This window comes from Aptenodytes forsteri, unplaced genomic scaffold (assembly GCF_000699145.1).
Source record: "Aptenodytes forsteri isolate BGI_AS27 unplaced genomic scaffold, ASM69914v1 Scaffold66, whole genome shotgun sequence".
Taxonomy (NCBI): Eukaryota; Metazoa; Chordata; class Aves; order Sphenisciformes; family Spheniscidae; genus Aptenodytes; species Aptenodytes forsteri.
In genome coordinates, this window is record NW_008795131.1 from 4,778,014 (window position 1) to 4,792,803 (window position 14,790).

Below are 14,790 nucleotides of genomic sequence, written 5' to 3' on the forward strand. Positions count from 1 at the left end.
CTCCTGCCTAGTGGAGCCCAGTCAAGGCAGGCACAAGCTGTTGAAGAGACCATCAATGAGTTCGGTGGGCAGGAACAGAGCTCACTGCAGGCACAGCCAAGAGCCTCAGTGGGAACAAAACTCCAGGATTTGGGACATTTCAGCAAATGGAGACTTTCTCTCCCTGTCTCTGGAGCAGAGTCCTTATCTGGGGATGAGGCAGCCACTGGGGCCACCCAGCCCTGCCGATGGGCTGCAGTTGTGCTGCAGGACAGGCTGACGTCCCGCAGGACAAGCTGCCCACGTGGAGCCCCCTGTGTCTCCAGCCTCCTGCGCCCTTGGAGAGGGACAGCGGAGACCTGCTCTGCGGGGTGACAGAGGCAGAGACAAGAAACCACAGGTCAGGGCCTTGCAATTCAGGCTGCAAAAGCCTCAAAAGGACATGGAGGTGAACGCCAGGATGCACTGCCAGCCTATCTGATGCACACCACATAAACTTGCCAGGTTAAGAAACAGTTTGAGAAGAAAACAAGGAATACAAACAGAAGCAGGCAGAAGACTCCCTGAAACTCATTCACAGGGGCCAAATCTCCTGAGTATGTGCCTTGCTGGGACCAGAGCCCCCCGGTACTCCTTGAGCCCAGCTGCCAGCAGACCACGTCAGAGCAGGGACGCGGGGCCCTTGTGCCCAGCACAAAAGCACCACATAACGCAGCTCTTAAATGCAACAAACAACGTGCCAAGATCCTGAATGGAGAAGGGTATTTATGACCTGTTTAAGGGTAGTTGCAAAGAGAAGGGTGGAAAATTCCCTGGATATAAAAGGAAGTTGTCAGGGGTTGAACTTTCCAAACTATGTAAGAGTTTTGAACACTTGGTTCCTGTTACAAAACTGATGGGCTGTTCACATGCCTTCCCTGCCTCTGAAGAGCTTATCTTTCCAAGCAAGTCTTTTGCTCGCTGCTGCTGAATTTTCCAGGGTACTACGATCCCTGACTTCAGAGAGGGATCAGTGCCCGGGAGGGAACTGCTGGAGGGAGGGAATGCTATCCTGGAGGTTTGCCTGACTCACCCAGCCATCCGCATGCACTAAGTTGCTTGTTAAGGAAAATATCAGAGCAGTGAATAATTCTGACAGTGCTGGGAGGTCAGGTCTTCTGACCCTGCCACAGAGATGAAGACGAGGCGAGGTGGCAGCGGCCGGGCACTCTGGGCTGCTCCCCTCTCCCATTCCCAGGGCTCCCATCGCTGCCTGGCCGGGCACAGGCTCCTTTACACCTTCTGGCAGCCTCCCTAAACAAACGGGCTACATATACCACTCCAAGTAGCTGACACATTCATGGCTGAGACAATAACCATATCAGTCAAGCGAGCCCCCCCAAAGATTAAACTAAAGTGGCTGGAGTGTGAGGGCAAATGACAAACCGCGGGGCTACACATCCACGCCGTCGCACCGGGGCCGAACCCACAAGCTGCGCTGGTTCTTCCTACGCTGCCTCCAAACACACGCCATGTTAAAGCAAGGAGACTGGTGGCATAAAATCAATCTCGTTTGGAGGGAAAGGAAGAGGGTCTCGGAGCCTGCCCCCAGTGCAGTTCCTGGTGCCACCGTGAGAGCCCAGGTACGTTTTATCCCCACCCAGCTGAACTGAGCCGCTGCCAGGCTGCTCTCTGCCTGGAGCTCAGCATCTCTGCTGCAGCGATAACGTGAACCACTTGCCGAGAGACAGAGGAGCATCATTTATTTTCACTGAAAGGAATGGCCATAACATTGAAAATAATCCTTAGCTCATTTTCACAGAACTGTACAAGCAATGATGAAACCTTGTCTCTCTTGTGAAATATGTGGAGGGAAATTCCTCTTCTGGAGATCCTGTTTATTCTGAGCTACCATCACCAGAGGACGAGCAGTCCTCAGCTTCAAAACTCCAGCATGCTTGAAACCCCAGCGGAGGAGTTTAGCACCTTAATTTCCTGGTGTCTCAGCTTAACTGGCCTTATGCCCAACTTAATCTAATTCTAGCCACTTTGGTACAAACCCTCTGCTTCCCTGCAGCCTCACCACACACAGCTCCCTGGGCTTTACTATCCCCAGGGACACCACGGAGCCTGACAAATGGTCCTCCCAAAGATAAGTCATTAGACTGACCAGAAGAGTCACCTCTAATAAGAAAATCCATGTGACATGTAGCATTACATGCCAAACAGCCCTTCCTCCACAACACCTGCAGGACAGAGGGAGCCATCTCAAATACAGATGGCTTTGCTGACTTAGCACCACTGGATTTAGCCACTGGGTCATCATGTTGACACTGATTTTTGGCTGTGCTCACCATGCAGAAGCTGTCAGAAAATGTGATGTCTGAGCTCCCGTTCTCTCTTACCTCTATGCCTGTTGGTCGTCTTGTCAAACATAAGCATGGCGTCCTCTACCTGCAAGACAGAAGAGGGGAGATGCGTGCTTTAACACACCGGCTGCGTGGTTCGCAAAAACACAACAGACAAACTGGGAAGGGGAGACAAAGGCAGGAGCAGCCTCAACTCGGGTACAAACGATGCATCAGATCTCCTTGCTTTTGCTCAGAGTCAGCTCTTCCTTTTGGAAATCTGCTGCTTTCAACCCCCATCCTAGCTGACATTTGATCCTAAAGCAGAAAAGCGAACATTAAAAGTTCTGTTGCCCTAAAAAGCCCAATAGCTAAGGAGCTCTTGCACCTCTCGTCGGTCCCTGTCTGTGCCTCATCTCAGCCTTTTTCCCTTTTGTAGGGAGATAAGGAAGGGCCAAGAGAGGAATCGTGGATGCAAATCAAGCCCATGACTTCTCGAAATTAAGAGTCACTGTCTTGGCTGAGAATTAGTTTTCAAGAAGTATGAGCAGGGTAAAATCTGGTCAGCCAAGAAAGGTATTCAGAGGTTTTCAAAAGGCCTTTTGAAAAGCTAGAGGAAAGAGGGGAGAGGGAGGAGGGAGAAAGTTTAATTCGCATCAGGCTTGGCATTTCCACTTCAGAAGAGAGATGACTGATGAAACGTATTGAAGTGCAACCAAATTGCTTTCAACTTTCATTACTATTTGCATGATTTATTCCACCTCCATTTAATCTGTGCAGCCACACCTAAAATTTTACACTTATTTTAGAAGGATGTTGTGCTGGGGTTTATTTTTCAGCATTATCACATTTTAAACTTGCTCAGAGGCTGCAGGAGCTGGGGCAGGTCGGTCCTGCATGCTGCCGGAAACATCCTGGGCAATAATCTTTCTGAAAAGAAATTACAGACTTGCTATTCCCCGTTTGAAACTAGAGGCTGATGAAAACCTGTATCACCGCTAAATTGCAGACGTTGGGGGAAGGGAGAAGATCTTTAAATAAAAGGTTTTATTCTTTAAAGGACTCCACTGGTTATCTGTGGGGGTGGGTTTTGGGGTTTTTTGTTTGTTTGGGGTTTTTATGGGTTTTGGGGTTTTTTGTTTGGGGTTTTTCTTCCCCAGTAATTTTTATGATGCTTCCATGTTCTTATATTCTGGCTTTCTACAAATCATTTATTTTAAGGAAAGTGACTTACAATGCAGTTACATGCTCTCTTCACCTTACACAGTGCCACCAAAGGGTCTACCTTTCACCCCAAAAAGGCACGCCCGTGCCTGCTTTGTGCTGACCTCTTCCTTTCTGCCAACACGTTTGCACAGCAGATCAAGCCAGGGAACTGCTCCAGGTTAAAATGAACTGCACTTTCTCTCCAGGTTAGTTTTAAGCCAGATCAGTTTCCCGGCACGGCCAAACCAACGCTTGTGCTAACGCAAGGGACGGGCTGCTGCAGAGGGCAGAGAAGCAGCACCTTATGGGAAGGTGGGACCACTTTCGGTACCTGTGCCAGCTTCTGCTGCCTTAATGTGATCCTGGAATTACAGCAGGATTTGAAAGCTCCCGCCTGGACAAAATTCATGGTTCAGGGAGTATAGTTTGACTGTAGTCCTCTTATGCAGAGGAGCACACATCCAGCCTACTTCTGTGCAGAATTACAATGTCTTGGCTGGGCAGAGACATGTTTTGGGAAGGTGGTAAAAACAAAGCTTGAACCTCTCTTAACTACTGGACTGAAATATGTTCCAGGATATAGTAAAAAACCACAGTGCAGCAAAACCTTACACTATGCCTAAACTAATCTAAAAACCTGTCTCGGGTTAACTTGTTCTCAACTTTTTCAGTCCCAGTGGTTTGCAAAACGTGTTAGCAATAGCCTGAGATGGAGGAGAACAGCATGCCTCCTTGATACCCATCTTGAATGAGACCTAAAGATGCTGATGTACTGAAAAATCCAAACCACATTAAGCAGAGAGCCATTTGTCCTGCTGTCTTTCTTTACTCCACGGAAGAAAACTCACAAGTATGAGTAATATCAGAAGGCAGATAAGGACAGAGCTCCCCTTCACCCTACCACCACCGCTTATCTCTGCTCCAGGGTTACGTTAGCACAGCAATCTTTATTTTTCATTCTCAGAGGTCTTGGCCTCACTGGAACCAAAAATTACATGTTGCACCTAATGCTGTTTCCTAGAGCATCGTGGCTTCCTCCGCCTCGGTCCCCGCAAGCGTGCTGACCACCCTTTTGTCCCCACGCCAGTTGCTGTTGCAGAAGTTTTAACATGCAACTCTTCCAGCATAACCTCTTTGCCTCAAATCCCATATTAGAGCCCAGAGAGGTCTCGGGCATGCTGCAGCACAGATCCCACCAGCCCAGGGAGGTCCTCTTCCCCCGACCCAGAGGCTGCCGCTGTGCGCAGGCTCTCCCGGCTGGATCCACACATTTCAAAATGACACCTCCTCCTGCAAGGACATGAATTACCAGGGACTTTCAAAAGGCTGTTTGTATTGCTTTTAGGGGGAGAAAAGACATAAGATGAGGCACAACACGACTCTAACCTCACTTCAGCATGGCCATGTCTCAGCCCGAAGTCTCCCAGCAGGCTGAAGCCTGAGCTGCTGGGTGCAAAACCCTCTCTTGGGCTCAGCTGTGGCCCGCAGCAGCACCACCACGGGTTTGAACCTCTTGTGCAGCCTCATCCTGCTCCTCCAGGTGCTGCCGTGGCAGAGGAGGGACAGGTCCTGGCACGGGACCAGGCACTGGAGAGAGTAGGGGGCTCTGGGTCCAGTTGCTGGTCATACTGGGGATCTGCCGTTTTGGTCGCCTCTCCCACCCGTACAGTGTAACATGTCGTCTCACCCACCAGATACAAGTCCTCCGGGCAAACAACGTTTTGTGCCATGTGTACTAAGGCCCTGCTTCGCTGGAATGATGATCTTGGCAGAGATCTTTTTTATGCAAATAAATCCTTATTAGCAGTAACAAACGCAGCCTGCATGGGCTAATCCAGGAGATTTCCATCGTGCTGGCTGGGACCCCGAGGAGCACGGATACCCTGGAGGTGGGCGTTTCATCCCTCCAAGCAGTGGTACCTACTTCTGGGATCAGAACCGGGTGCGCAGCTACCTACAAAAGGGTCAGCCCCACCAGTTCAAATCTGAAAACCTGCAAGGGGGGAAGCAGCTCTGCAGCCGAGTTTCAGATGTGGACCAAGCATGCCTTTAAGAAAAAATAATCAGTGGGGTGTTCTTTAAGCCAGCTGGTGCCCTTTTAACAATGTCTAATTGGTTATCTTTTCTGTTTCCTAAGGTCAGAACATTTTATCTCCGTCTCTGCCCTTTCTGAGTTTACCCCACCCTGCGTTATTTTTTAGGGCAGCCATTGTAACAGAAGAATAGCCTCTTTCCTCCATAGTCTGGTGACACAATGAGACTTCTTGAAACCTCCTGAATAGATATAGTGCAATGGCAAAAGGAAAATTCTATTAACGCTTTGCAAAATAAAACATCTAAGAGCTGGTTAGACAAGCAAAAGAAGAAAATCAATACGGAGAGGGCAGCACACTTAGAAAAACTTTTCACCGGTTGCAAAAAGGTGGCGAGGGTATGGGAGGGAGGGGGAGAAAGAAACTTATTAATTCAGAAAACCCATCAATGGTATGGAAATCTGGCAGAACAGCAAGAACTGAAACTAGAAGAATCTCAATATACAAAGGGCTGAATAGAATGAGAAAACCACACTGCCTCACACACACAGCCCATTTCTCACGGTTCTCTGTGAATCAAACACAAGCGGCTTGTTCAAGTTTTCACCAAGGAGAAATAAGGGACACAGTCAAGGTAACCGGCAGTAAACCCTTAGTAAGCAAATTGATCCCTATTTCAGGGGAAGGAAAAAAACACACAACCCACAGATGAAACTCAAGTAGATTCAGGAGCTGTGATTGTCCAAAAGTTAACCCCCTCCTCCAACCTGAGGCTCCCTTGCTGGCCCAATATTTTAAAGATGCTTGAACAGCATGTATTCCAGATCTCAACTCAAAACATGCAACTAGCACCCTGCTTACAAAAGAGAAGAAAGTTTTCTCCAGGGTTAGAAATGGAACTGGAAGATGCAATTGCCACCTTCAAGACTTGGCTGAGGTACACCCAGGACTGATCACCCACCACGCACCGTCAGCTGAACCCTCTTATCAGCTATGAAAGTGGCCTCCTGTAAGCATGTTCTCTGGGCACGGCGAAAAACAACACACCAGTGAAGAGCTAAATTTCTCCAGTACAGGTGTGAGATGCTGAGCCACCAAGCAGAGAGCCACCTCCCACCCAGCGCACTCAGAAAGCTCCTGGCAATCCAAAAATTTCTATCTGTTTTCAGATGTAGTATGACTCAATATGGAGGCTTAAAGGAGCTGATTAATCTGAACTAATTATGGGCATCAAATGAGAGCATATTACAAAATGAACGCAGTCTTAGCACTTAAGGTAAAGGAAAAAAAAGAAGAAAAAAAGACTTGCCAGATAATACCAGTTGCAAATGGTCCAACAGACTTCTCTGTCCCAGCATACCCCAATACATACATCCAATTTAGACCCAGTTTCTTATATAAAGCCTAACTAATGGGCTTTAGTTTGTTTAACTTTTTTTTTCCAATCCACTTGGGGCTGTGAGAAAAGGAAGGGGTATACAACTTCTTTAATCACTGCCTGGAAGGAGGAATAGGGAAGAATAGGAGGAAAGAAAAAAAACTGGAGGAGCAAAAGGCTTTAATAATCCTAACAGTTCCCAGGGTTATTTAAAATATGCCCAACCAGTTCACAAAAGGCTCCACAAAGATAAATGTATTTGATTTTCTTCCACTTTAATGGAGGCATACATTTAAAGCAACAAAACCAGGGTGACCTAAATAAAATGACTATTAATTGTACTCAGAAAGGCTCTGAATTTAATGCAACTGATCTAGCCCGGTACAAGAACACACAATATTCTCCATTCATTCCTCCCACTTTCCTCTTCAGGATTTTCAACTCCCCTCCTTTCCACGAGGCAGTCCTGAGCAGTCAGAGATGATCAAACCTGGTGCCAGCCCAGCACCGCTCACACCTTAATGAACAGGCTGAGTCCTCTGCAAAGGCCAGCAGCGATTCAGCAAGCTTCTGGAGGACAGTGCTCCTGAAATGGGAGCATGGTGCTGCCACCAAAAGCTGAGATGACCAAACCAGGATGCTTTCTGGAAAATTTCACATCTGGTCTCGTATTTCTACAACCGCACAATGTCTGCACGGACCAGCCAACCCAAGAGGTGGTCCACGTACACGCAGCTTGTAAAGCCGACGTTTATTTACAAGGTGCCTGCATGCACACCCAGGAGTAACAACAGCCACTATTTCACATTTCCAAGTTCTCTTTTTACCACTTGAATCAAGTTTGCTCACTGAGTAAAACCTCTGCGGGGAAACTACCGATTTCCATAACTATACCGAATGGACACACAGCAGTCCTTATGCCTCACACTCCTCCTCATCCAGCCCAGGAAAGTTTTTCCCAATCCAAAACCTGAGTTTCCGACACATCCAGAGCAGACGGGGACGGGGCGGGCTGTTTGTTTCCAATAGTCTCGAGCAGATTTGGTGCTAAAAGCCGACGTTTATTTACAAGGTGCCTGCATGCACACCCAGGAGTAACACTATTTCACATTTCCAAGTTCTCTTTTTACCACTTGAATCAAGTTTGCTCACTGAGTAAAACCTCTGCGGGGAAACTACCGATTTCCATAACTATACCGAATGGACACACAGCAGTCCTTATGCCTCACACTCCTCCTCATCCAGCCCAGGAAAGTTTTTCCCAATCCAAAACCTGAGTTTCCGACACATCCAGAGCAGACGGGGACGGGGCGGGCTGTTTGTTTCCAATAGTCTCGAGCAGATTTGGTGCTACATTCTCCATCCCTTCAAGGTAAAGAAGAATTAGGGCAGACAAATGAAATAATGCACTGTAATCGAACACTGTGGCAATTCAGATTGGGTCCTAGGAGAAAAGAAATTACAGAAGGATGACATTCAGCTACACACAGCCGGGTTGTGTTTCTACCCCTTCCGATCCCTGACTCATGAACTTTACAGGTCTATCACTCCTTCTGCTCTCCCAAGAAAAGTGTGCTGGATATTCTGGTCTAATTCCTCAAATTATTTATACACACTGCATAACTCCTCCAATATTTTGCTTTCTGAAGCAGAAAAACCTCTTAGCCGCTAGTAAACTGTCAGGTGCTATTATTTTAAATGCACATGTGAAATCTAAGTGCCAGGAACGTGCTTCTGCAGATTTACAACCTCCCCCCACATAAATTAAGACAAACGCGTATCGCATGCCAGACAGTTAGAAAAAATGGTTTCCCTACACCAGGCCTCTGGGTTTGATTACAATGGAATTAAACAAAGAAACAAATACTTTAACCTTTTCCCCTCTTTCTGTCAAGCATGCCCCCCCCCCCAGCGTGGCTCCTTCCCCTGTCCGAAGGCACCTGAACCACCCTCGCTCATCGCCCAGGCGCCTTCGCTGCAAGGTTGGGTCCCTTCCCACCCCAGTCAGCCGGACCGCGGTGTTTGTAGCATCATGCATCATGTCCCAGCACAGATGACCACACTGGACCACAGGCTCCCGACCCAGAGCGTGGATGGTCCCCATTCCACCACCCCACCACGCTCAAGGGCTCCACTCCTGCGCTCACCCTGACGGCTGCTGTCTTGGCCAACGCACCAGGGAGCAAACTGGAGACCTCCAGAGCTGAAAGCACGAACCGCTACAGCTTCACTAGGTAGCCCCGGCTCCCGGCTGCGTGGTGAAAGATTCATATCCTTTGTGGATCAGGCACAGTTTGTGTAGCGCTCCCCGGGGGGCTGGAGACACACAGTGAGGTCCCTCGCTGAGCGCTTCCCAGTGTTTCGCAGTGACGACTTACCGACTGAGGACTGACATATTATGCACCATGATAATAATCAATGCCATACTGTGCAAGAACAAATTCCAGTGCTAGCAATTTTTCCCCCCAGCAGTCAAGTCTTTAAAAAGTCTTCTTCAGCAATTATAGTTAATAAAACTACAATTTTATTCAACGCACACATATCATTGTAACTAATTTTGCTCCATCAGGGCTGAAATTAAAACAGTCACTCAATCACGTTAATCCCAGGGCTTGCTCACCAGCCGTGACATGGCAAAGAGCATCCCAAATGGTTGCCAAAAAGCACAGTGGCTACTCTTGGACTTCAAAATGCTCCTGCAAAACACCAACACGTTATTCAACACTTACTCTACCAAGGGGGATGTAAGAATGACTAATGTTCTCCAGAAAAAACAGCTTTCCACAGCAGGACAAATTAAAGACGACTCCATAGACGATTTCTCATGAATTCTTTCTCTGACATTAATGATATGAAGTATTGATGAAAGCAAGGCTCTTCGCCATGCTCAGATCAAGTGATAAACTATGTGAGGACTCTTGGAGTTTTCCTTTGACCTGTGGTCTTGGACGAGAACTTCCCTTGTCCCCATCAGATTGCCAGCACACATTAGCTAACACCACCGGCTGGGAAGACAAGGTTCTTGAAAAAAAAACCAACCCAACCCAACCAACAAACAACTCAGAAACATAAAGACAGTTCTTTCTTCAGCATCAGGGGCTGCTGTGCCACTACAGGACCAGCAGCAGAGAAGGCAGTGAAAACAGGAAGGAAAAGAAGCAAGTCCAGTGCCAGTAAGATGGTGTAATGTCAGCTTGGGTTGATAACGACCTCCACCCAGCAGAATGGCTGGCATTGTATAAACTCCCAGGGACATTTCTCCAAAAGGTCCGATATACCTATGCAGCCAGGACCACCACCAGAGAGAGGCACAGGGGTCCCTGCATGAAAAAGGGATGCAGAACAAACCACTCTAGGAGGCAGCATTAACAACTCATCATTCATCCGGGCACTGGCAGCTACTCTCTCCTGACGAGGCCCTCGTCTCCCAGCTACCTGTAACACTGGGTACTTCAGGGATGCCTTCTGCAATGGAAATCAAGCTGAAGACAATAGCGACACAGAGAGCCAAGCAAGATCATCACAGTGCTACCCTCTCCTTGGCCGCAGGGCATGTATATGTTTGCTGTGCTTTTACAGAGACAGAATAGCCTGCCTCCACCAGAGCAAAGCAAGCCTTGGGCTGGGTCCGATCTCCGCAATCAAGTCCTGCAGCCAGGTCTAATTGCCCAGAACAATTTATGCCCGCCAGCGCACAGGCAGCTGTCCCCTGGGTCTCCTTAGCTTGACGGGAAAATAGGTTCCAGCGCTGCATTTCTGAAACGGAATAAGAGAGTCAGAGGAGCTGACACTGAGACCGCGTCTCGGAGAGCTCACAGGAACCAGCGAGACATCCCCGATCCTCCTGCCCTTCTCCCAGGCCAGCAGCGCTGCAGCTAATAAACATCCAGATGCAGTTCAGTGCTCTGAGATCCTGACGGAAAAGGGTACAGAGGGTACACACGACCACCCTGCAGGAAAAACCTGAGACTCGACTCCATGTGGTCACCAGCAACACACACAAACCCCAAAATACGGGCTAAGAATAACTTGCTAGGTGCTGTGCTACTTACAGACCTGCATCGATGGAGATTTGTACCAACAAACTTAAGATTTCACTGCAGAAGAGCAGCGTCTTTTGCTGCGAATGGGCAGAGACGTGGCACTGCCCAGTGCCCAAACACGCACTGCCTCAGTGGTCTCTGGGGACAGCCGCAGGTCCGAGTGCCACCACTCAGGACGTCCTACGTGCCTGAAATATCTCTGGATGGCAAGAGAGATGACAAATGCCATATAAGTAAAGCAAGGGCTGCCACGATGACCCTTTTTGTATCCACCAGCATAACACACACACTGACCTGGCCACAAACGGCAGTATCTGAGCACCACGGCATTTTTATGTTCATTATCCTCAGGACACCCTGGCGATGCAGGGACACACCGCTACCTCTGCTGTTGGACAGGGAGGTGATTAAATCACCTGCAGCCAAGCAGGTCCTGCAGTGGCCGGCACCACTGAAAATGGCTGCTCTGCGCCGACAGAGGCCATTACCCACGTTCGGCCCAGTGGAATGTGCCACACCAGCTAAAACCAGTCCCGCACCGGTGGGTTTTTGCCCACGGATGGGATTTGAGGCAAGGGCAACCAAGCTGCAGTTGGAGCTGGCTCTGCAGCCTGGGGCATCCCTGGAGAGCTGCTGCAGAGGACAAGGACGTGGGGGACAGCAGCGGGAGGACCCCACGCTCCTGGGGGCACGTCTCTTGTGGCAGAGCTGCTCCCCTCTTTCCTCTCCAGTGTTTCAGATGTCTGCCGCCACACACACAATCACATCCCCCATCCTAGACAAGCTGCTTTCTTTAAAAAAAACACAAGCTAACCTAACAAAGGATAGAAAGCAGACATCCATACTTGTTTCTGGAAGCAGACTGATCTAATGCCACACGATACACATGTTTACACGAAGCTGTAGCATTTGGTTAACAAAATGTATTTGTGAATTAGAGCAGCGCCTCCATCGCTGCTATAATAAAACTCCAATCTACATTTCTGCCAGAAATCAGTGCCACAGAAATTTCTTCTGTGATCAAAGTGGGTCCGTGCTACAGTATGAGACAGGGAGCGATTGATAACTTTAAAATATATGTCAACAGCTATAAACACTTCAGTATGTGTTAAAAAGCAAGAGAAGGAGCATATTCTGATCTCGTTCAATCTGAAGCCAGTGTTAAATCACGGAGCTCCCGCTGCTGCCCTTCGCCAGAGAAGCAAGAACAGAATCTAGTTCAAAACATCTGCTGGAGAGCCTCCAAACTCGCTTACAAACATTTAATTCACCCTGCCTCAAAACATCTTTTGTGTTTTACTCATCTAATAGACAACGAAGAGGGTGGGACTAGAAGGGAAATTAAGCTACAGGCATTTTAAGTGACCCGTATGTGGCCCCAGAGCTAACCACGATCCTGGAAATCTTTGCCTTCGGTTCCTTGCCAGCATCAGGAGATCTATTGCCCACATGCATCCTTGTCCATCTAGTTATTCAAGATGTCCTGTTTCCCTGTACACGTGCACATGCATATGCACATATCATGCATTATTTTCCACAAATTTCCCCAACAACTGAGTAACTTTTGATAAGTGTTTTCTTGCGAGATCCACAAACGAATAAAGAACCCGAGCTCCATCTGTCCTGCTCCAGCCCTGTCCCCTCACTAGCTGCCTGAGGAGTTATCACCAGATAAAAACATAAGGCAAACACACACAAACTGTACTTTTTAAATACAGGCACAACAATTTTAAAAATATTCTTTTTGGCGCTCACACGGGAGCCATAAGGGTTTACATGTTTAAGCTTCTGCTGCTGAAACGCAGGAGAACTTTTGCTCTTTTGAAAGCAAATGCTGAGAGCTCCACATAACCACATCACTCAAACCGAAGCTTAAATATATCAAATATCACAAGAGTCACGGGTGCAACCACAAGAGCCAACAACACTAAAGTTCATCTCAGCTCCTTTACTCCATCAGGTGCTCTCAGGCCGAGTCTTCCCACCCAGTTAAATGCCCCGAAAGGTGCCGCGGGGCAGGGAAAGGGCCGCTCTCCTCCATGCTGCCACACGGAGGCGATGCCACCACAGGGGCACTGGAGGAACATTGCTCCTTCAGCATTTCAGCAAGCCAGGTGCAAGGCGGTTTGTGATTTTACTTTCACGGAACATTAGCTGCCGTCAGCAGAAATAATTCTTCCTCCCTTCACAGTGCTCGTTTGCATATTAACACCGCAAAGTTGCAATCTGTTTTCTTTTCCAAACAATACCTAGGAGGCGCTGCCCATTAGGCCTGGCCGGCGCAGATTTTGGAAACCACGAGACTGTTACAACTCCAGCCAGAGGAGAGGCAGCTCCTGGTGAACACGCGTGTGCACACAAGGACAGCCGATGTGTATCCCCTTTCTCTCCTGATGGGCTTTAGCTATGCTGAGCAATACCACTACCTGAAAAGCCAACAAATTTAAACACCTGTTCTCCTTTCTGGGCTGCAGCAAGAGGGACATTGTCATTTAATTTAATTACAGCATCAGTTCAAACTCTGCCTATCTCCACTTGCTTTGCTGCAGCCACAGGATGCGGCTCCCAGGCCATGAGGGCACAAGGCATTTTCCATACAAGAAGCTCAGCTTTTACAGCTGTGGAGCCAGTTAAAGCCCAAGCTGGCTTGGACCTGGACGCCTTCAAGAGCGCCACCCTCCTGCTTGAGCCACCCAGCAGCTGCCTTACCCATCCCACCACCCCGCCGTGACACTCCATATAGGCAGGCAGAAGAGGTCTGAACTAGTGCTTTTCGTGGGAAAAAAAAAGGGTTTTCAAGCGCACAGTGACAACCCATCAAAATTGTGCAAGGGTCTGTTTTGGGCCACCACCCAACTGTGCAGCAAATACCCTGTCAGAAGCCTTCGCCTGCTCTCCCTGAAGCCTGGGAGCTTGAATCCAACTTTCCGCACGTGACGCTGGGCATTTAGGCTGTTGGCCACTGCTGGAGCTGCTCTCGCCTGTGGCATGCGATGACAAGCTTACACGAGCTCCAGCAGCCCCAGCCAGCGGCTGCTGCCTCCAGCTCCCCCACCAGCCGCTGGGCTTTGGGCAGGGTCCAGCCTCCTCTGGGGCTCCACATGGGAGCTGGACCCAGCAACACCCAGAACAAATAAGGCTACAACCTCTCTCAGCAGAGAAGGAGCTTCAAATATTTGTGGAGCACTTGCAGGTCCTTGGATGAAGTGTGCTACATACAGGGTAAAGTCTTTTCTTTCCAAACCCAGCATTTTCCCTATTGATGCAACACTAAAACATGAGCAGCTGGTTTGTTTACTACAAATAAACATGCCAAATAACGAGATGCAGAGAGACCATTAAAAGCCACATGCCAGAAAGAGCATCAGAAACTCTCTCTCTGAACACCAAAGTACAACACATTGGACTCTGAATCACGCATTGACTATTTCAGGAGCAACTCCTAATAAATGGAAACTACTATTAAGTGCGGCTCAATTTCAAGCACACGGTTAAGTCCAATTAAGTCCTTCCAAGACCTGGTTTCTGAAGACAACAATGGCATTTGCACATTTTCTTTTTAAGCACTTTCTGGAATCAAGACCTAAGGGGCCCACTGCTCAGCACACCACGATTCACTACGTCCCTGCGTTATAGAATCACAGAATAGTTTGGGTTGGAAGGGACCTCTAAAGGTCATCTAGTCCACCCCCCCTGCCGTGGGCAGGGACATCTTCAACTAGACCAGGTTGCTCAGAGCCCCGTCCAACCTGACCTGGAATGTTTCCAGGGATGGGGCATCCACCACCTCTCTGGGCAACCTGGGCCAGTGCTTCACCACCCTC

The 14,790-nt window shown here is 48.6% G+C and overlaps 1 protein-coding gene across 1 annotated transcript in view; it reads right to left on the minus strand.

Annotated features, from left to right (window-relative positions):
- The window catches only part of MSI2 (musashi RNA binding protein 2), a gene marked incomplete at both ends in the record, with an annotated part of 263,463 nt that overhangs the window by 98,595 nt on the left and 150,078 nt on the right, over positions 1-14,790 (minus strand). Inside the window, one exon of the mRNA XM_009278253.2 lies at positions 2,364-2,412. Within this exon, the coding sequence (XP_009276528.2) occupies positions 2,364-2,412 (49 nt within the window). The remainder of the gene's footprint in view (positions 1-2,363; positions 2,413-14,790) is intronic.